The following is a 16,650-nucleotide window of genomic DNA, read 5'->3' on the forward strand; positions in this document are numbered from 1 at the left end:
GGCTTCCCTTCCGCTAAAATCCTAAGAGAATATTAACTCGTGGTGTCCTCAGCCAAAGAGTGATATAAGGAGGGAAAAACACTTTAACTTGCTGAAAAATAGCTACTTTTTGGGGGGAGGGGTACAGGGGATGAAACCCAGGGACATTCTATCTCCAAGCTACGCCCCGGCCCTATTTTTTAGGAGTTGCAAAGGGCCTAAGTAGTAGCAGAGGCTGTCCGTGAACAGCGATCCTATCTCAGCCACCCAAGTGCTGAGATTACAAGCGTGGGCCACCACGCCCAGCTAAACTGGCTACTTTCTTAGTGTCTATTTTATATTGATTGGTAATTATAATTATTATATCTCTTTTTTTGTGGTTCTGGAAATGGAAGCCGGGGCATTCTACCTCCGAGCTACACCCCGAGCCCTATTTTATTTTTAATTTTTGCAGGTCCGGGGATGAAACCCAGGGGCATTTGACCTCCAAGTCACACCCCCTGCTGGTTTTTATTCTTTATTTCGAGACAGGGTCTCACTAAGTTATGGAAGGCCTCACTATATAGCTGAGGCTATTCGCGAATCGCGATCCTTCAGTCTCAGCCTCCTGAATGCTGGGATTACAAGTGTGCGCCACCATGACCGGCCCTATTTTTTAAGTCTTTATTTTGAAACAGTCTCACCAAGTTGCAAAGAGCCTAAGTAGCTAAGGCTGTCTGCAAACAGCGATCCACCCGTCTCAGCCTCCCAAATGCTGGGATTACAAGCGTGCACCACCATGCCCGGCTTGGTAATTATAATTATTAGAACAATTGATGACTAACAAGTTAGAGTGCTCTCCATTGAGGCAATTTACCATTTATTAAAACACATGCTTCAGAAGCACAGCAGTAACCATCAAAACACACACTAGAAAAGACTTTGTTTTCAGAGTTAGAAATAGAAAGTCAACATGAGATTCAGAAAGTCAAATTTTAAAGATTTTTTCTAGAAATGGTACAAAAGCCCTTTCAGTCTGATGTGATGGCTTTAATCTGAAATAAATTATCTGAACTGCTGCATATTTAGACATCTTCAAAGTCTTTCACATAGGAAGCACCAACTACTTTTTAATGCATATACTTCAAAAAATTTAATCTGTATATTTTCATTATGAAATTATAATCATTAGTGGTTCTGAGAAGTCATGCACCAAGACAAAGAAAAATTAAGTGTAATAACAATAGTATAAAATACTCTATCTTATAACTAATTTTGCACATTTAAAGGTTGATCAAAATATTTTTATGGATCTAAATATTAATATAAATGTAATAAATTTTACCTGGGGTACCCCTGGAGATCTTAATCTTAGCCTATGTGCAAACTTAAATAAGACATTCAATGTTCTGGTCATGTTACTGTACTATCTTTTCAACACTGCTGTCTATGTGCTTGGTTTTGAGTATACAGTCTTCTAAGACTGAGACTCAACTTTCTATGTGGTCTAGTCTGCTGGAGATGGTTTCAACTGTTTTTTTTTTTTTTTTTTTGGTGGTACTGGGGTTCCTGGAAGCCCTTCTACCTCTGGGCTACACTCCCAGACCTATTTTTACATTTTTATTTGGAAACAGGGTCTCCTAAGCCAGCGCGCGCCGCTGGCTTCAAACCTGCGCGATCCTCCTGTCTCTGCCTCCCAAGCGCGGGGATTACAAGCGTGCGCCACCATGCCCGGCTCAACTGAATTCTTTATTGGTTTATTGTGTCCTTCATTTCATTCAGAGTCTTGTTTATAGTATCAGTTTCTTTACTGATTTCATTTTTAAGTCATTTGCTCATCTCAATATTCTGCATTTTCCTTCTGGCATTCTGGATACCTCTGTAGCAGTGACTCCCAGTGTTGTGAAGTTGTGGGAATTTGCTGTTATCCTACTGGCTTTCTCATGTTTTCAGGATTCTTGCATTTGTATCTTTTTTTGTGTTGGTTTCCTCTTTCTCTTTTTGTGGGAATACTACGTATAATCCTTGTCTTACTGTAATGGGTCCTGAGCTGGGGGCATACATTTGCTTCAAAGCATCTGTCCCAAGTAATCAGAATTCGAAGTTAGTCCCCTCAGTCCCTCATTGACAGAACATAGTACCTACAAATAAGGACAGTGGTTTAGAGCAAAACAAGCCTCCACACACTACAATGGTAGTTATTAATGTTTTCTACCGCTCCAATTTTAAGAGGGACAGGTAGTGGCATGGAGTGTGGATTTGTCTGCAAAGACTGTGAAATAGGAGCGTATGTTAAAGTAATTTGGGGAACAGAGTAAAAAGTAAAAATACAGAGCATCTCCTCATTTCTTCACATTTCTCACACCTTCCTTTATCACCAAGTCAACATCTCTGTCACCATGAGAATCTGCTAAGTGACTCATCTCAAATCAAGTAGCCATACTCTATTCAGAACATCAGGCCATACTCCCTACCTTAAGCCCGTCACTAGCTTCCTGTGCTCTTCAAATTAAGGTCTTACCATGTCTGAGCCTAGCCTCCCTGGTTCTCATCACTGGACTATCACGCCACCCACTCAGCTCCCACACCTCACTCTCAGGCTCCTCCTGGCCAGGGGACGCAGGCTCATGCCGCGCTCCCCACTCTTCCTGTTATTACTCCTTTATGACACTTGTCAGAGTTACGTTTACCTTTTTTCACCTGTCTACTGGATGAGGCAGAGCACAGTGCTGCGATCGTGGATGCTGGAGCCAGGCTGCTGGGTTTGAAATACTTTCTAGCCTTTACTAACTGGGGGAAACATTAAGACAAGTTTCTTAATGCCCAGCCATCATTAGAAATTTTAAAAAGGCAGAATTTTGCCGGACGTGGTGGCGCACACTTGCAATCCCCACGCTTGGGAGGTGGAGACAGGAGGATCATGCAGGTTCGAAGCCAGCCACGACGGCTTAAAAGACCCTGTTTCCACCGGGTATGGTGGCGCACGCTTGTAATCCCCGCACTTGGGAGGCAGAGACAAGAGGATCGAGCAGGTTCGAAGTCAGCCGCGCTGGCCTAAGAGACCCTGTTTCCAAAAATAAAAAAGTATAAAATAGGTCTGGAAGTGTATCCCGGAGGTAGAAGGGCTTCCAGGAACCCCAGTACCACAAAAAAAAAAAAAAAAAAAAAAAAAAAAAATTGGTCAGGGGGTGTAGCTCGGAGGTCAAATACCCCTGGGTTCCATCCCCAGACCCCTATTTCCAAATAAAAAAGTATAAAAAAGGTCTGGGAGTGTAGCCCGGTGGAAGAAGGGTTTCCAGGAACCCCCAGTACCACCAAAATTAATTAATTAATTAATTAATTAATAAAATTAAAAAGGGCAGAATTTTCACTGTATGCTTTAGTGGTTATCTAAAATGTTATTTGATATAATATCTCCAAAATGATATTAAAATAAAACTTCAATTGTTGAAAATACATAATTTCATTTTTAAGAGAATACAAATTCAATGCGTGACAAGTCAAAAATTTCCATTTCCCAGTCTGCCTTAGTAAAATCAATAAAATCTGTTTTAATAGTTTCTGATTATTCCCAAGTCTCCTACCGGCTAATGTTTATTAACATCAAAGGAAGCCCACTAGATAAAATGATCTATAGTGTACAGTGAACATTTCCACTCCTAAAGTTTTCTTTTTTTTTTTCTTTTTTTTTTTGTGGGTCTGGGGGTGCAACCCAGGGGCATTTGACCTCCTAGCTACACCCCCTGCCCTATTTTTTATTCTTTATTTTGAAACCGGGTCTCACTGAGTTGCAGAGGGCCTCACTAAGTAGCTGAGGCTGTCCCCGAACCACGATCCTCTGGTCTCAGCCTCCCGAATGCTGGGATTACAAGCGTGTGCCACCACGCCCGGCTTCTAAAGTTTTCAAATTAAAATTTTTATTTCTTTACTCCCAGAATAGAAAATGTCTGTCTGACATGTACAACTGCCTACTAAGTGTTCCCAACTCAACAGTGTTAATCAAGCCTACTCAGTGATTATTAATATAAACAAATTACTTAATCATAGCCAAGACACAGAGATCATACAAGATTATTTTCTTATATGCTCTCAAAAATTAACTGTTTTCAAAAGAACATATTTTTAAGAGAACAAGATTATAGACAAAAATTTTTTATAGAGGGGATTGAACCTGAGAGCACAAGGAACGAAGTCTATTCACATGCACTAACGTCTCGCTCCGGCTACAGAGGGCAAAGGCTGCGGTGGACGTGGAGACCAGCTTAGAAGATACTACATTAGGCCAGGCACGGTGGTTCATGCTCGTAATCCAGCACTTGGAGGCTCTGGGTTTGCAGCCAGGCAGCTACTCAGTGGAGCCCTCTGCAACTTAGTGAGACCCTGCTTCAAAATAAAGAATAAAAAGTCGAGCTGGGGGTGTAGCTCAGAGGTAGAATGCACCTGGGTTCCATCCCCAGCACACACACACACAATAAAACTTGCTACATTAGTCTAGGAGAGACAGAGACAGGTCAGTGACACAGTGACAGGTGGTCTCTCTTAGATCCTCAGGTAATCTAAGCTTGTAATGTCAAGTCCTGGGACTGTAAAAGATATAATCCAGAGGAACAAAAAGGCATGTAAAAACAGAGTTTAAATATCTGGATATATCTCCCACCACTAGAACCTTTCTATTCAGAGGTCTGATCACAAAGCTACATTTATAATGGTCTATGGCAATGTAGTTTCTGCCACCTCTTGTATGTCTACACATGTGACAAATAAATATCATGCTTTTATGGCCGAACTTCTTAATTTCTACTTCCTTTGTCGGTCCACCCCAGCAAATGACATTGCCCATTACCTAGGCACTGTGACCAGAAGCCAAGCTTGAGTCTTCCTTCTCTCCAATCTTCTACCATATATAACAAGTACAAACTTATATTGAATGTGGTATTCAGTATAATTTTATAAAAATTATTGTTATAAAATAGAGTATGTGTCTAGCTAGACCCATATAATATAGTAGTACATTCTTTTGTTTATTCCTCTACGATAAGCATATAGAGATCAAATATGCTTAATTTCTTAGTTCTAAGATTCATTACTAATTTTTTAAGAACAAAAATGACTTATAGCATACACGTCATCTCAGGCCTACAAAAAACACTAACATCACAAGTAGAGAAGTAGCTTTCTAATCTGTTCCTGAAAATTTCTCTAAGATGATAGTTAAAATTAGATCGATTTGATCCCACATAGGTACTAGTGATATTTAACTTTCCTGTTGCTATTTTTAAGTGAGTCTTTTATGTAGAACATATGTAAACTTTCAATCAACCAAATCATACAGCCTGTTTTTTTTTTAATACAGTTTTAAAATAAATATTTGTAAAATCTATTAGGCACTCATTTGTCTTACGTAGACAAAAGTAAAAGCCTTTTAAATTTAAATTATTCTTTTTTGTATATGTGGTACTAGGCATGGAACCCAGGGGCTATTCTACCTCCAAGCTACACTCCTAGCCCTACTTTATTTTGAAACAGGGTCTCACTAAGCTGAGGAGGGCCTCACAAGTTGCGGAGGCTGGCCGCAAACCTGCGATCCTCCAGTTTCAGCCTCCCAAGTACTGGGATTACAAGGGAGTGCCACCAAGCCCGGCCATTTTAAGAGACTCTTGATGATTTCACATTACTAACATTTTTCATAACTATATCACAAAATACTTAGAAAGCGCCCGTGAATTCTGAGTTGAGATAATAAACCATTTGCCCTAATCCTAATAGGCTATTTTAGGTTTTCTTAGTTTTCCTTTTTCTTCTTTTCAGATGCCACTTTTTGTCAGAATTACTTCCTCTACCAATCCCTCTTCATGCAGTATTTGATCTGCCAGTAATAAAGCCTGATAAATAAGCGACCTGTCTGCCTCATCAGGGTTTCCTCACGGCTTTGAGGTTGATTCCAAACCTCTCCTTCACGAAGCATAAATGGAAGTGGAAGCTATCTTTCCTTCTGATCAGTGGCTCTCGAGGTTTCGAGTGGCTCTGGGTTTGTACGTATATTGTCTGTGTCGACAAAGCTATCAAGAGTCAGGCCGCTGGGTACGTGAAACACAAAACCAAGTATCATTACCATGACTTTCCCTAAATGAGCAATAAGGTAATACACTAATCTCAAACTCACATTTCTTCACAATTTTATGATTAATACTGAGAATTAAAAGATGGATATCATTTATATCCATCACAACAATGTTACAGGGAAAGAACTCAAAGTTGGCATAAAAGGTCAAAGAAACTATAGGCCACCGGGTGCCTGTCTGCACAACCCCACCTAGGGTGATTCAGCCAAGAGCTGATTCTAAAAGCACCATCCCAGTTAAATGCTACGTAAAGGTGGGAGGAACTCTGCTCATGCACTGCAGCAGGGCTACGGACGAGTGGCGCAGCGCATCTCCTGTCGCACGCACCCTGCTGCTCATCAAGGGACATGGATCCGAGCTGTTTGTTAACCACAGAAGAAGGAGAATCTGAAACAAAAATGAGATTTCAACTTAAAAGTAAGCAGCAGCAAACTGCACAGCAATGTCATGATCACGTCTAAGCTTAAGAAACAAACGTACAAGGGTCGGGAACACAGTAAGTACAGCTGACGTTTTAGAGCAGTCAGTAAGCAGGGCTGTGTCTGAGATGTTACTCCAGGCAAGCACTTAGCAACTTTGAGAATGAGTTGGGAAGATACACTCCTACTTCCATGCACATCATTTGATCAACTTCACTCTGCACAGGCACCAAGGCAAGACAGCTAACTTAGAACTGGGCTATCTCCACCTAACGGGGCGCCTCGCCCTTCTCAAACTCCCTCTCTGGCTCCTAAGGCTCTCATCTTGCCCGGGGAAACTCAAGGCACCAAATGACACTTTTTTCCCCAGGTTTGGGGATGGAACCCAGAGGCATGTGACCTCCTAGCTACACCCCCTGCCCAATTTTTTATTCTTTATTTTGAAACTGGGTCTCACTGAGTTGCAGAGGGCCTCACTAAGGAGCTGAGGCTGTCCGTGAACCGCGATCCTCCAGTCTCAGCCTCCCGAATGCTGGGATTACAAGCGTGCGCCACCACGCCCGGCTTCATGTTTTATTTATTTATTTATTTATTTATTTATTTATTTATTTATGTATTTATTTATTGCGGATCTGGGGATGGAACCCAGGGGCATTCAACCTCCTAGCTACACCTCCTGCCCTATTTTTTATTCTTTATTTTGAAACCGGGTCCTACTGAGTTGCAAAGAGCCTCACTAAGTAGCTGAGGCTGTCTGCGAACCACGATCCTCTGGTCTCAACCTCCTGAATGCTGGGATTACAAGCGTGTGCCACCACGCCCGGCTGAGTTTCATGTTTAGACCTGGATTGAATCCTCAAGATGCCTCATTAAATATAAGCAAATATTCCAAAATTAATTTTAAAAATCTGAAATCAGACACACTTCTTGTTCCCAATATTTCAGGTAAGGGATATCCAACCTACAAAAGGAGACAGCCCTTATTTCCAGCGTGGGTTCCTGTGTTCCGGTGACACTACAGTCACAGGGGAACACAGGCAACAAGCACAGCTCTGCCCCAACTGTAAAAGCAATTCCTCCTTTCTAATGTCCTGTACTCCCGCTCTCAGTAAATGTTTTTAGTAGCTCTTTTGGCCAATCAGCTGCTTTGTTCAGGAGGGAGTCTGCTTCTCAAAGGCAGGTGTCTGAAGTGAAGGTCGCCCTGAGCTGGTAGCTGAAGCTGGTCCCCAGCACCGCCTGGGCTCCCCTCTGGATCTTTACAAGTCTGAGGCCTGCTGCTCTTGTCACTGGCATCATTTTTAAAGCTCCCACCGTCTAGTACCACGCCAGCTTTCCTCTGGGTTTTTATCTTACTAGATCTTGGTAAGCACACCCTTTCTTGCCTCTATTTATCCTTACTGACCCCTCCTCATCAGAACACTCCATTACAGAAGTTTTCTGCTGTGCTTTATTTTCCCTTTAAAGTCTTCTCACTTACCCATCTCAGAGCTAGATTCAACACTGCCATCTACATCGTTTTGAAGAACACATAAGTTAGTCTTTAGAAATAAAATTATACTCATATGAAATCTAAAAAAAAGTGACAGTGACATAAAATACTGAAAAAACTTCTAAAAAATGTCTCTTGTAAAACAAAGTTCAGCCCTAGAATTTGTTATAAATTTCACTGTGCTCTCAGATGGAAAACTATAGTCTCCACGAACTTTTCTTTTTTTCTTTTTATTTTGGTGGTACGGGGGTTCCTGGAAACCCTTCTACCTTGGGGCTACACTCCTAGACCTAGTTTATACTTTTTTATTTGGAAACAGGGTTTCTTAAGCCAATGTGGCTGGCTTCGAACCTGCGCCATCCTCCTGTCTCCGCCTCCCAAACGTGGGGATTACAAGCGTGCGCCACCATGCCTGGCTCCAAGAACTTTTCTTTGCAAATATTTTTTCTTATAAGCATTATGAAATGCATAAATCTTACTAAAATAAAGTCCACATATTTAATTTTAAAGTAATATTTAGGAAGAAGTCATTGAAAATATAATCAAGTATCTAGAATGCTGTCATCTTCACTTCATTGTCTTTAATCTTGAAAGATTTAAAATATGAGACTTAGAATAAGAAAGAAAAATATTACTAAATTAAAAGGGTTTCCATTTCGGTTTTATAATGTGTCACAGATAATGTGCATTTCTGGGAAATAATTTGTTGGTCCTTATGTCTTACAGGTAATTTTTTTTTTTTTTTTTTTTTTTTGCAGGTCTAGGGATGGAACTCCGAACTCCCCCCCCTGCCCTATTTTTTATTCTTTAATTTGAAACAGGGTCTCACTAAATTGCAGAGGGCCTCCCTAAGGAGCTGAGGCTGTCCTCAAACTATGATCCCCCAGTCTCAGCCTCCTGAATGCTGAGATTACAAGTGTGTGCCACCACGCACAGCTTTACAGGTAAATTTTTTTTTTTTTTTTTGGTGGTACTGGGGTTCCTGGAAACCCTTCTACCTCCAGGCTACACTCCCAGACCTATTTTGTTTTTATTTGGAAACAGGGTCTCTTAAGCCAGTGAGGCTGGCTTCGAACCTGTGCGATCCTCCTATCTCCGCCTCCCAAGTGCAGGGATTACAAGTGTGTGTCACTACACTCGGCTACAGGTAAATTTTATGAAGAAATTTGCCTCGGACACAGCTTTCATCTATAATTTTAGGACCAAGAAACTATTTTTGTTGGAAGGCTTACTTTCCTGTCACATAAACATTTTAAGAGACATGTTTTTATATAACTAGGTATTCATAAATCTGTAACTCTTATCTTACATTAATATTTCCAAATATAAACACAGTAACCATAAATTAACAGACATCAAAAATTGTACTTATTACTTTAAGCTGACTGCTTCAATATTTTTCATACTCTACTCCATTTCTCTCTGAAATATCTCCTAGAAATCATCACCACATAAAAACCTGAATATATATATTTTACTATTAGTAATATATATGATATATTACTAATATATATTTACTATTATTATACTATATGTATTATATGTATACTATATGTATTATAGTAATACTATATGTATTATATGTATTATATAACACATATAGTATTACTATATATACATATATAATACTATATATATATAATTACTATATATACATATATAATACACATATAATACTATATGTATTATAGTAATGACATATTACTATAATACAATGATAATTTACTATTAAATGCATTACAGTTGGTTAGTGTATTTGAAGTGTTTGGAATTATATTACTTTTAAGGTAGAGATAAACTTAAAAAATCTCATTTAGCCAGGTGTGGTGCCGCACGCTTGTCATCCCCACACTTGGGAGGCGGAGACAGGAGGATCGTGCAGGTTCGAAGCCAGCCGTGCTGGCTTAAGAGACCCTGTTTCCAAATAAAAACAAAATAGGTCTGGGAGTGTAGCCCAGAGGTAGAAGGGCTTCCAGGAACCCCAGTTACCACCGCCCAAAATTTTTTTAAAATGTCATTTAATACTAAGCTTGGTGTGTATCATGGTCAATTACCGTATAGTTCCCAAAAATTTGCAGTTTATTCTTGAGAAAATCCTTTATTTCCCCAAATATCAAACTTCTTTCCATAGAAAAAGATGGACAATTCTGATGTAGTAGGTAAATAGCAAGGGCTGTTCAGCCAGACTTGCGAGTTTGCATGTGGCTTTGCTCAGTAATGCTGTAACCTCTGGGCACAGTGTCTCACTTCAATCTCACTTTCCCACCTATGAAGTGGGGATCATCTAACAACTAGAGAGCTTTTGTGAAGACTCAGTGAGGCGAACCATGTACACTATTTAGACAACGCACACGGTTTTCCAGAGATAGGAAACTGAATGAAAAATAGATGGTAAAAAGATGTTCTGAAACCTGCGGAGCCTATCACCATATAAAAGGTTTTCATTGTTTTCCTTAGGCCTCTGCCCTCCTCTCAAGGTAGTTAGGAAGTGCTTACAGCAGACAAACATCCTACCTGATTTACTCATCACTATTCACAGTGAGAACGGATCGTTGAACACTGTGACAACCTTGTGTGTACTGCAGGGACTTGATTTTATTTAGGGCCTGTTTGCACAGAGTGGGGGTCAGTGCTGATTTTTTCCAATATGGCTCAGTTTTGAAAAGCCCTTTTTCAAAAATAATCACCAATATTTTATACCCTTTGGGGGTATAAAAGTTACTGTATATTTTTTCCAATTGGCAAAACCGTGCCATAAAGTGAAAAAACAGTTCCTACCTGCCCCTCTCTGGGCTGGCTCCATGCTCCAGTGGGGCTCTGTGGTGGCCGGGCCAGCACCAGCTGAATCACAGGTGCTGTCACTCTGAGCAGGAGCCAGCAGCCTGGGACTTCAGGGGACCTGCAATGGAAGAACAGAGTGGGCTTAAGATCAGCCCTGTGCGGATGCCTCTGCCGCGCCTATGCAGTGCAGTCGTCGAGAACTGTGCACACGCGCATTCAGAATCCTGAATTCTGTCACCTCAAGGGCCTTGGTACGTGGGCAAGTGTAAGAACTCTCCAACATGCCGAGCCACCTCCACGCCATCTCGGCAAACTGTGGCCCGCTACACAGCCTCAGCCAATTAGTAACTGGGAAACCCAGGCATAAAGCAGCCAAATGGCCTGCCCAGGGTTCTGCGTCACAGAGCCAAGGACAAAGAGGGAGTCCAATGACCAGGCAGTCGTACAACAAAGGAAAACTACCTCTTACTGACTTAGAAAATCACTGAGATTTTATTTGTTAGAATGCATTTTCTAAAAGTCTAGAAAATGAGTTATGGTGTATTTTCCAAAATGAGTTATGGTGTATTTCCTAACAGTCTAGAAAAGAATTTCCTTTAAATTAATATATTCAGACTTGAAAAACTGTATTTTTGAAATTTAGTTCAAAAAGACCATCATTTATAGAGGTTAACAATTATTTTAGAGACGTATTTTCAAACTGAGAGAAGTGGAGTCTTGGGGTCAGCATGAGGGTCAAACAGGGGAGTCGCTACCCCCTTCTGCCCCCCCATGTTTGAATCAAAAGAGCCACTTTTAACATAGTCTGGTAAAGCAAAATTCCATAAGAGTAACAAAACAACTCACAGCTCAAGGCGTGTGTGAGGGAATCACTGTTTAAAGAATCTTCTAACATCTCTTTTATACAGCTCTTTCTAGGGAAGGGAGTATTGGGGATTGAAACCAGGGGCATTCTACAGCTGAGCTACACTTCCAGCCATTTTTGTTTTATTTTGAAATAGGGTCTCAACTAGGTTGCTGAGGGGTTCACTAAGTTGCAGAGGCTGGTCTCAAACCTACATCCTTTCTGTCTCAGCTTCCCAAAGTACTGGGATTATAGACTTTGCCAACAAGCCTGGCTCTTATAGAACTCATTTTAAACAATAATTTTAAATTGAAGGTGATATTTTACATTTTTTTTAAAATTTGGAAACAGGGTCTCCTAAGCCAGCGCGCGCAGCTGGCTTCGAATCTGCGTGATCCTCCTATCTCTGCCTCCCAAGCGTGGGGATTACAAGCATGCGCCACCACGCCCGGCCTAGAATGATGTTTTCATTTTCAATTGCTAAGAAATATTCACAGCTAACTAGGTAATAGTCCATTTGGAATTATTATTAACTAGCAACAGGTTATCTCCATTTGATCCCATTAAAAATACAGATTATTATTTCTACAATGAGGTTTCATCTCACTTTCCTATGGAAATTAGGTTTTATTGATACATCTTACACACAGCCTTCCACAAGAGTTCCACGAGTCCCATACTTTGAAAAGAGAATGAAATAACTGCAAATAGTGTAATAGTCAGAAATTCTTGGTGAGCTTGTTAAAATTTCTTGAGTTTTAAATCATGGTCATGAACCAGGTGTAGTGGCGCACGCTTGTAATCCCAGCATTCAGGAGGCTGAGACCAGAGGAACACGGTTCGCAGACAGCCTCAGCTACTTAGTGAGGCTGTCTGCAACTTAGTGAGACCCTGTTTCAAAAATAAAGAATAAAAATAGGGCAGGGGGTGTAGCTCGGAGGTCGATGCCCCTGGGTTCCATCCGCAGACCCGCAAAAAAAAAAAAGTATAAAAATAGGTCTGTGAGTGTAACACGGAGGTAGAAGGGTTTCCAGGAGCCCCAGTACCACCTAAATAAATAAATTAATAAATTAAAAATAAAAAAATAAATCACGGTCATGTCTCCTTTGAACATCTTAAAAACAAAAAACTTAAATAGACATGGACGTATTTATTGTTAGTATCACTTCTTACTGATAGTCTAAAGATAAAGGTTTAATGAAAAATATATTCTAAGGAAACATATCCACTCATTTATCATTGATTAGCTTCAATCTAGAATGTTATTATAGTGCATTCTGTACTGATAGTAGTAGCACCTACCATGAAAGACTGATTACTGCTCATAAGGGGATATATATATATATATATATATATATATAGTCTTTATCATGTACAAGACCCAAGGTTCTATCTTCAGTATCAACAAAAATAATTCACACATACAAAACTGCATCTATTTATTAAGTATAAGATCAAGTTTTTATAATTGTCATTCAATATAAAACCTATTCTGTTGAATTTCAAAAACTTAATTTCTTTTCTATATTTTTATAATTTGTGTGTTCTGATATGAAGAATTTTTGCATTAAGCCAACTCAATTTTCCTCATATCCAAAATTTACTAAGTGAACAAAATATATATAGATAACATTCTTGGTCTCTCACTAACTTTTTAAAGCCTTTAGTTATCAATAGTGTTCCTCTGGCATGTGAGGACAGAGTAAAGGCAACAGCTGCAAATGGACGCAGGGCATGTTACAGATTAGAGTTGCTAGGCCTCATATGAATGCTACACTGAACACTGGAGACACAGAAGAGATACTTCCCCCTACAATGGGAGACAACATACCCTGGGCAACAGCATTAAGACTTCTAAGACTGGACCACAGGGCGGCCTCAGAGGCCCAAGAATATTGTTTAAAATTAGTTGGAGATTAGTTCTAAAGGACTATCATTTATAGGTGCTAAAAACGATGTGCAAACTGGGGTTCAGGAGAAGAAATTGTGTGTTTCTCAGCTTCAAATCTGGCAAGCTGTCTACTCAACTTTAGCTATGTTATATGATTTTATTTATTTGTACTAGGGGTTGGACCCAGAGCCATTCTACCTCTGCTCTGTCCCTTCAGTCTTTTTTATTTTTTGTTTTGAAACAGGGTCTCACTAGGTTACTTAAGGGTTTCACTGAATTCCTGAGGCTGATCTTGAACCTGTGATTCTCCTGTCTCAGCCTCCCAAGTATTGGGATTACAGGTGTGCGCTGTCCTGCCCAGAGTCAACTTCAGCTTTGGGTTACCACAAACTGGTTACTAAGGCAGACAGTATTTAATTAGAACGATACCGAGAGATGGAAAGATAGCATCTTATTTCACAAAGACCTCATAATAACCCGAAATTTCTGGTTTTTAAAAGAATTTGATTCAATGCAATTTGTAAACTACACAAAAGCCTAGTAAGTCTTGAAATGTTTTTCTAGTATCCACAATGTACATGTCTTTCTTGCTAATTTAGGCATTTATACTCAAGTTTACTCTAATACTTGGTTTATTACCTGCTAATTTGTGTGTGTGTGTGTGTGTGTGTGTGTGTGTTACTGAGAACTGAATCTACGGGCATTCTACCTCCGGGCTATATTTCCAGCCCTATTTTATTTTTTAATTTTGAAATAGAGTTCCTGAGGCTGGCCACGAACCTGCAATACTAACTACTATCTCAGCCTCCCAGGAACTGGGATTACAGGTACGTGCCACCACATCCGGTTACTTCCTAAGCTGGTAATTTAAACATGTAGGAACATTTAATTTTCCTTTTCATTGGTTTTTATGTTTAGAAACACGTTGGCTAGGCTGGGCGCGGTGGCGCACGCTTGTAATTCCCGTGCTTGGGAGGCTGAGACAGGAGAATCGCACAGGTTCAAAGCCAGCCTCAGATACTTAGTGAGGCTCTCAGCAACTTAGTGAGACCCTGTTTCCAAATAAAAATATAAAATAGGTCTGGGAGTATAGCCCGGAGGTAGGAAGCCTCTGAATTCCACCTTCAGTACCACACAAAAAAAAAAAAAAAAAAAGAAAAAGAAAAGAAATACTTTGGCTAGAATGTTATATATGACATGAAATTATAGCAAGCTACTTTTATTAATGAATGTCATTCTTGTAATCTGATAAAACTTTCCTGTTAGCTTTACATACACAAAAAGATCTTCCTACAGGAAAAAATAAGAGACATCTTTGCCCGACTGAAATTTCCTTCATTACTATAGCATTGGATTACAAATCAAGACCATAATTTACCTTAAATATATCTACAGTACAGTGGTTTAAATGTATTTTATTTTACCACAGTATTATATAATGTTATCACAGCATTTACTAGAACCGATAATTATAAAGTGGAGGCTATCCAGTTCTACGCATATACAGTCCAAACTAATTATAAGTAATTAAATCAGAGTTCTCAAAGTAATGATGCTCAAATTCACCACTCCTATGATAGCAGAACAAAGTATAATGTACTGTAAACTCTTCAGAATGGGAAGCGAGGCACATTCTGGTTTCTAAATGAACATTTAAAACGCCTACTATGTTGCCTATACTATGGATTTATAGTACCTATTTTGAAAGAATCAGGTTGACAAATTACTTTGTGCTAAATCTTTCATTAATTCTCTCAACAAATGTTTACTGATTATCATGAGCTTTGTTGGTCTTAAAAGGGTCCAGAGCCGGGCGTGGTGGCGCACGCTTGTAATCCCAGCATTCGGGAGGCTGAGACCTGGAGGATCACGGTTCGCGGACAGCCTCAGCTACTTAGTGAGGCCCTCTGCAACTCAGTGAGACCCGGTTTCAAAATAAAGAATAAAAAATAGGGCAGGGGGTGTAGCCCGGAGGTTAAATGCCCCTGGGTTTCATCCCCAGACCCGCAAAAATAAATAAATAAATAAATAAAAGGGTCCAGAGTGGCACAATTATTACTAATATTATCAGAATTTGACAGCGTAAGAACAGGAAATAAGACCACGAAGTACTTTGCTGCCCTCATAGCAGGAAGTTGATTGTGTGGAGAAGGGATCAATATGAAAATACTGAAAATCCAGATGATGACACAAGGGCATGATTGAGATCAGCATGCTGTCATGGCTACTGTGGCCAACAATATCATAATTCTAAGATCTAGCATTACTAGGTTATATATTGGTTAACTACCAAAGCACAAAAAGAATAGCTAAGACCCCATAAGCATAATAAAATTCCAACAGAAATTACCAATGTAGGCTCTAAATTCACTAGATAATTATTACAAAGTAGTCCACTAAGCTGTAAAAGTAAAAAATATTTGCCCTCTCCATGTATGTTACAAATAAGGAAGTAAGATGAGGGATTATTTCCTATTCACATCTCTGGCCAGTGCTGCTGCCAATTTGCCCTCTATCTGAGGTGCTGAGCACTGCTCCGTGGGAGGGAAGGAAGGAGGGAGGGGGAAGCTGCGGGTGCATTCGCTCTCTTTCTGAATGGGACCAGGGAAGCGTCTTATTACACTGGAGCAGCATTCACAACAGCAACAACCACCCTGGGCTGCTTAAGCACATTCGGCATTAATGACCTGAGGCCTGGGCGGAGCCTTCGTGAGGAGAAGCCTGCCCCATGGAAGGCTGCTGCTGGGCTTGCGCGGCCAGCTCCTGCTGCCTCTGCTGCTCAGCCTTCTTAAGCCTCAGCTGGTGTAGGCGCTTACGGAGCAAAGCTATCTCAGGCCCCCTTAGAAACTCTGACGCAGACAGGAAAAGAAAGGTGGGAGAGTAGGAAGATAGAAAATCATAAGAATGTGTTATACATCAAAGAGAAAGATATAAATACAACATGCCTCCGACACGAAATAAAGACAAATTACTGATAAAAATCAAAATACGGGTCATTACATTAATACAAATTAAATATACCTGCTCAAATACTTCTCTTTATGATGCATTAGAAAACTGTTTTTCTAAAAATATGTAAATAAAACAAAGTCCTTCCTAAAGCAAAGCTATTTTATTTTTGGTTGACTATACCAAAATTGGTTGAC

At 40.0% G+C, this 16,650-nt stretch overlaps 1 protein-coding gene across 1 annotated transcript in view; it reads right to left on the minus strand.

The window, feature by feature from the left end:
• Positions 1–16,650, minus strand: part of DCAF6 (DDB1 and CUL4 associated factor 6) — a gene marked incomplete at both ends in the record, with an annotated part of 111,209 nt that overhangs the window by 39,914 nt on the left and 54,645 nt on the right. Inside the window, 2 exons of the mRNA XM_080699288.1 lie at positions 6,408–6,467; positions 16,192–16,353. Of these exons, the coding sequence (XP_080555414.1) occupies positions 6,408–6,467; positions 16,192–16,353 (222 nt within the window). The remainder of the gene's footprint in view (positions 1–6,407; positions 6,468–16,191; positions 16,354–16,650) is intronic.

The sequence above is a fragment of the Muscardinus avellanarius genome, assembly GCF_963383645.1.
Source record: "Muscardinus avellanarius genome assembly, chromosome: 7".
Lineage (NCBI taxonomy): Eukaryota > Metazoa > Chordata > Mammalia > Rodentia > Gliridae > Muscardinus > Muscardinus avellanarius.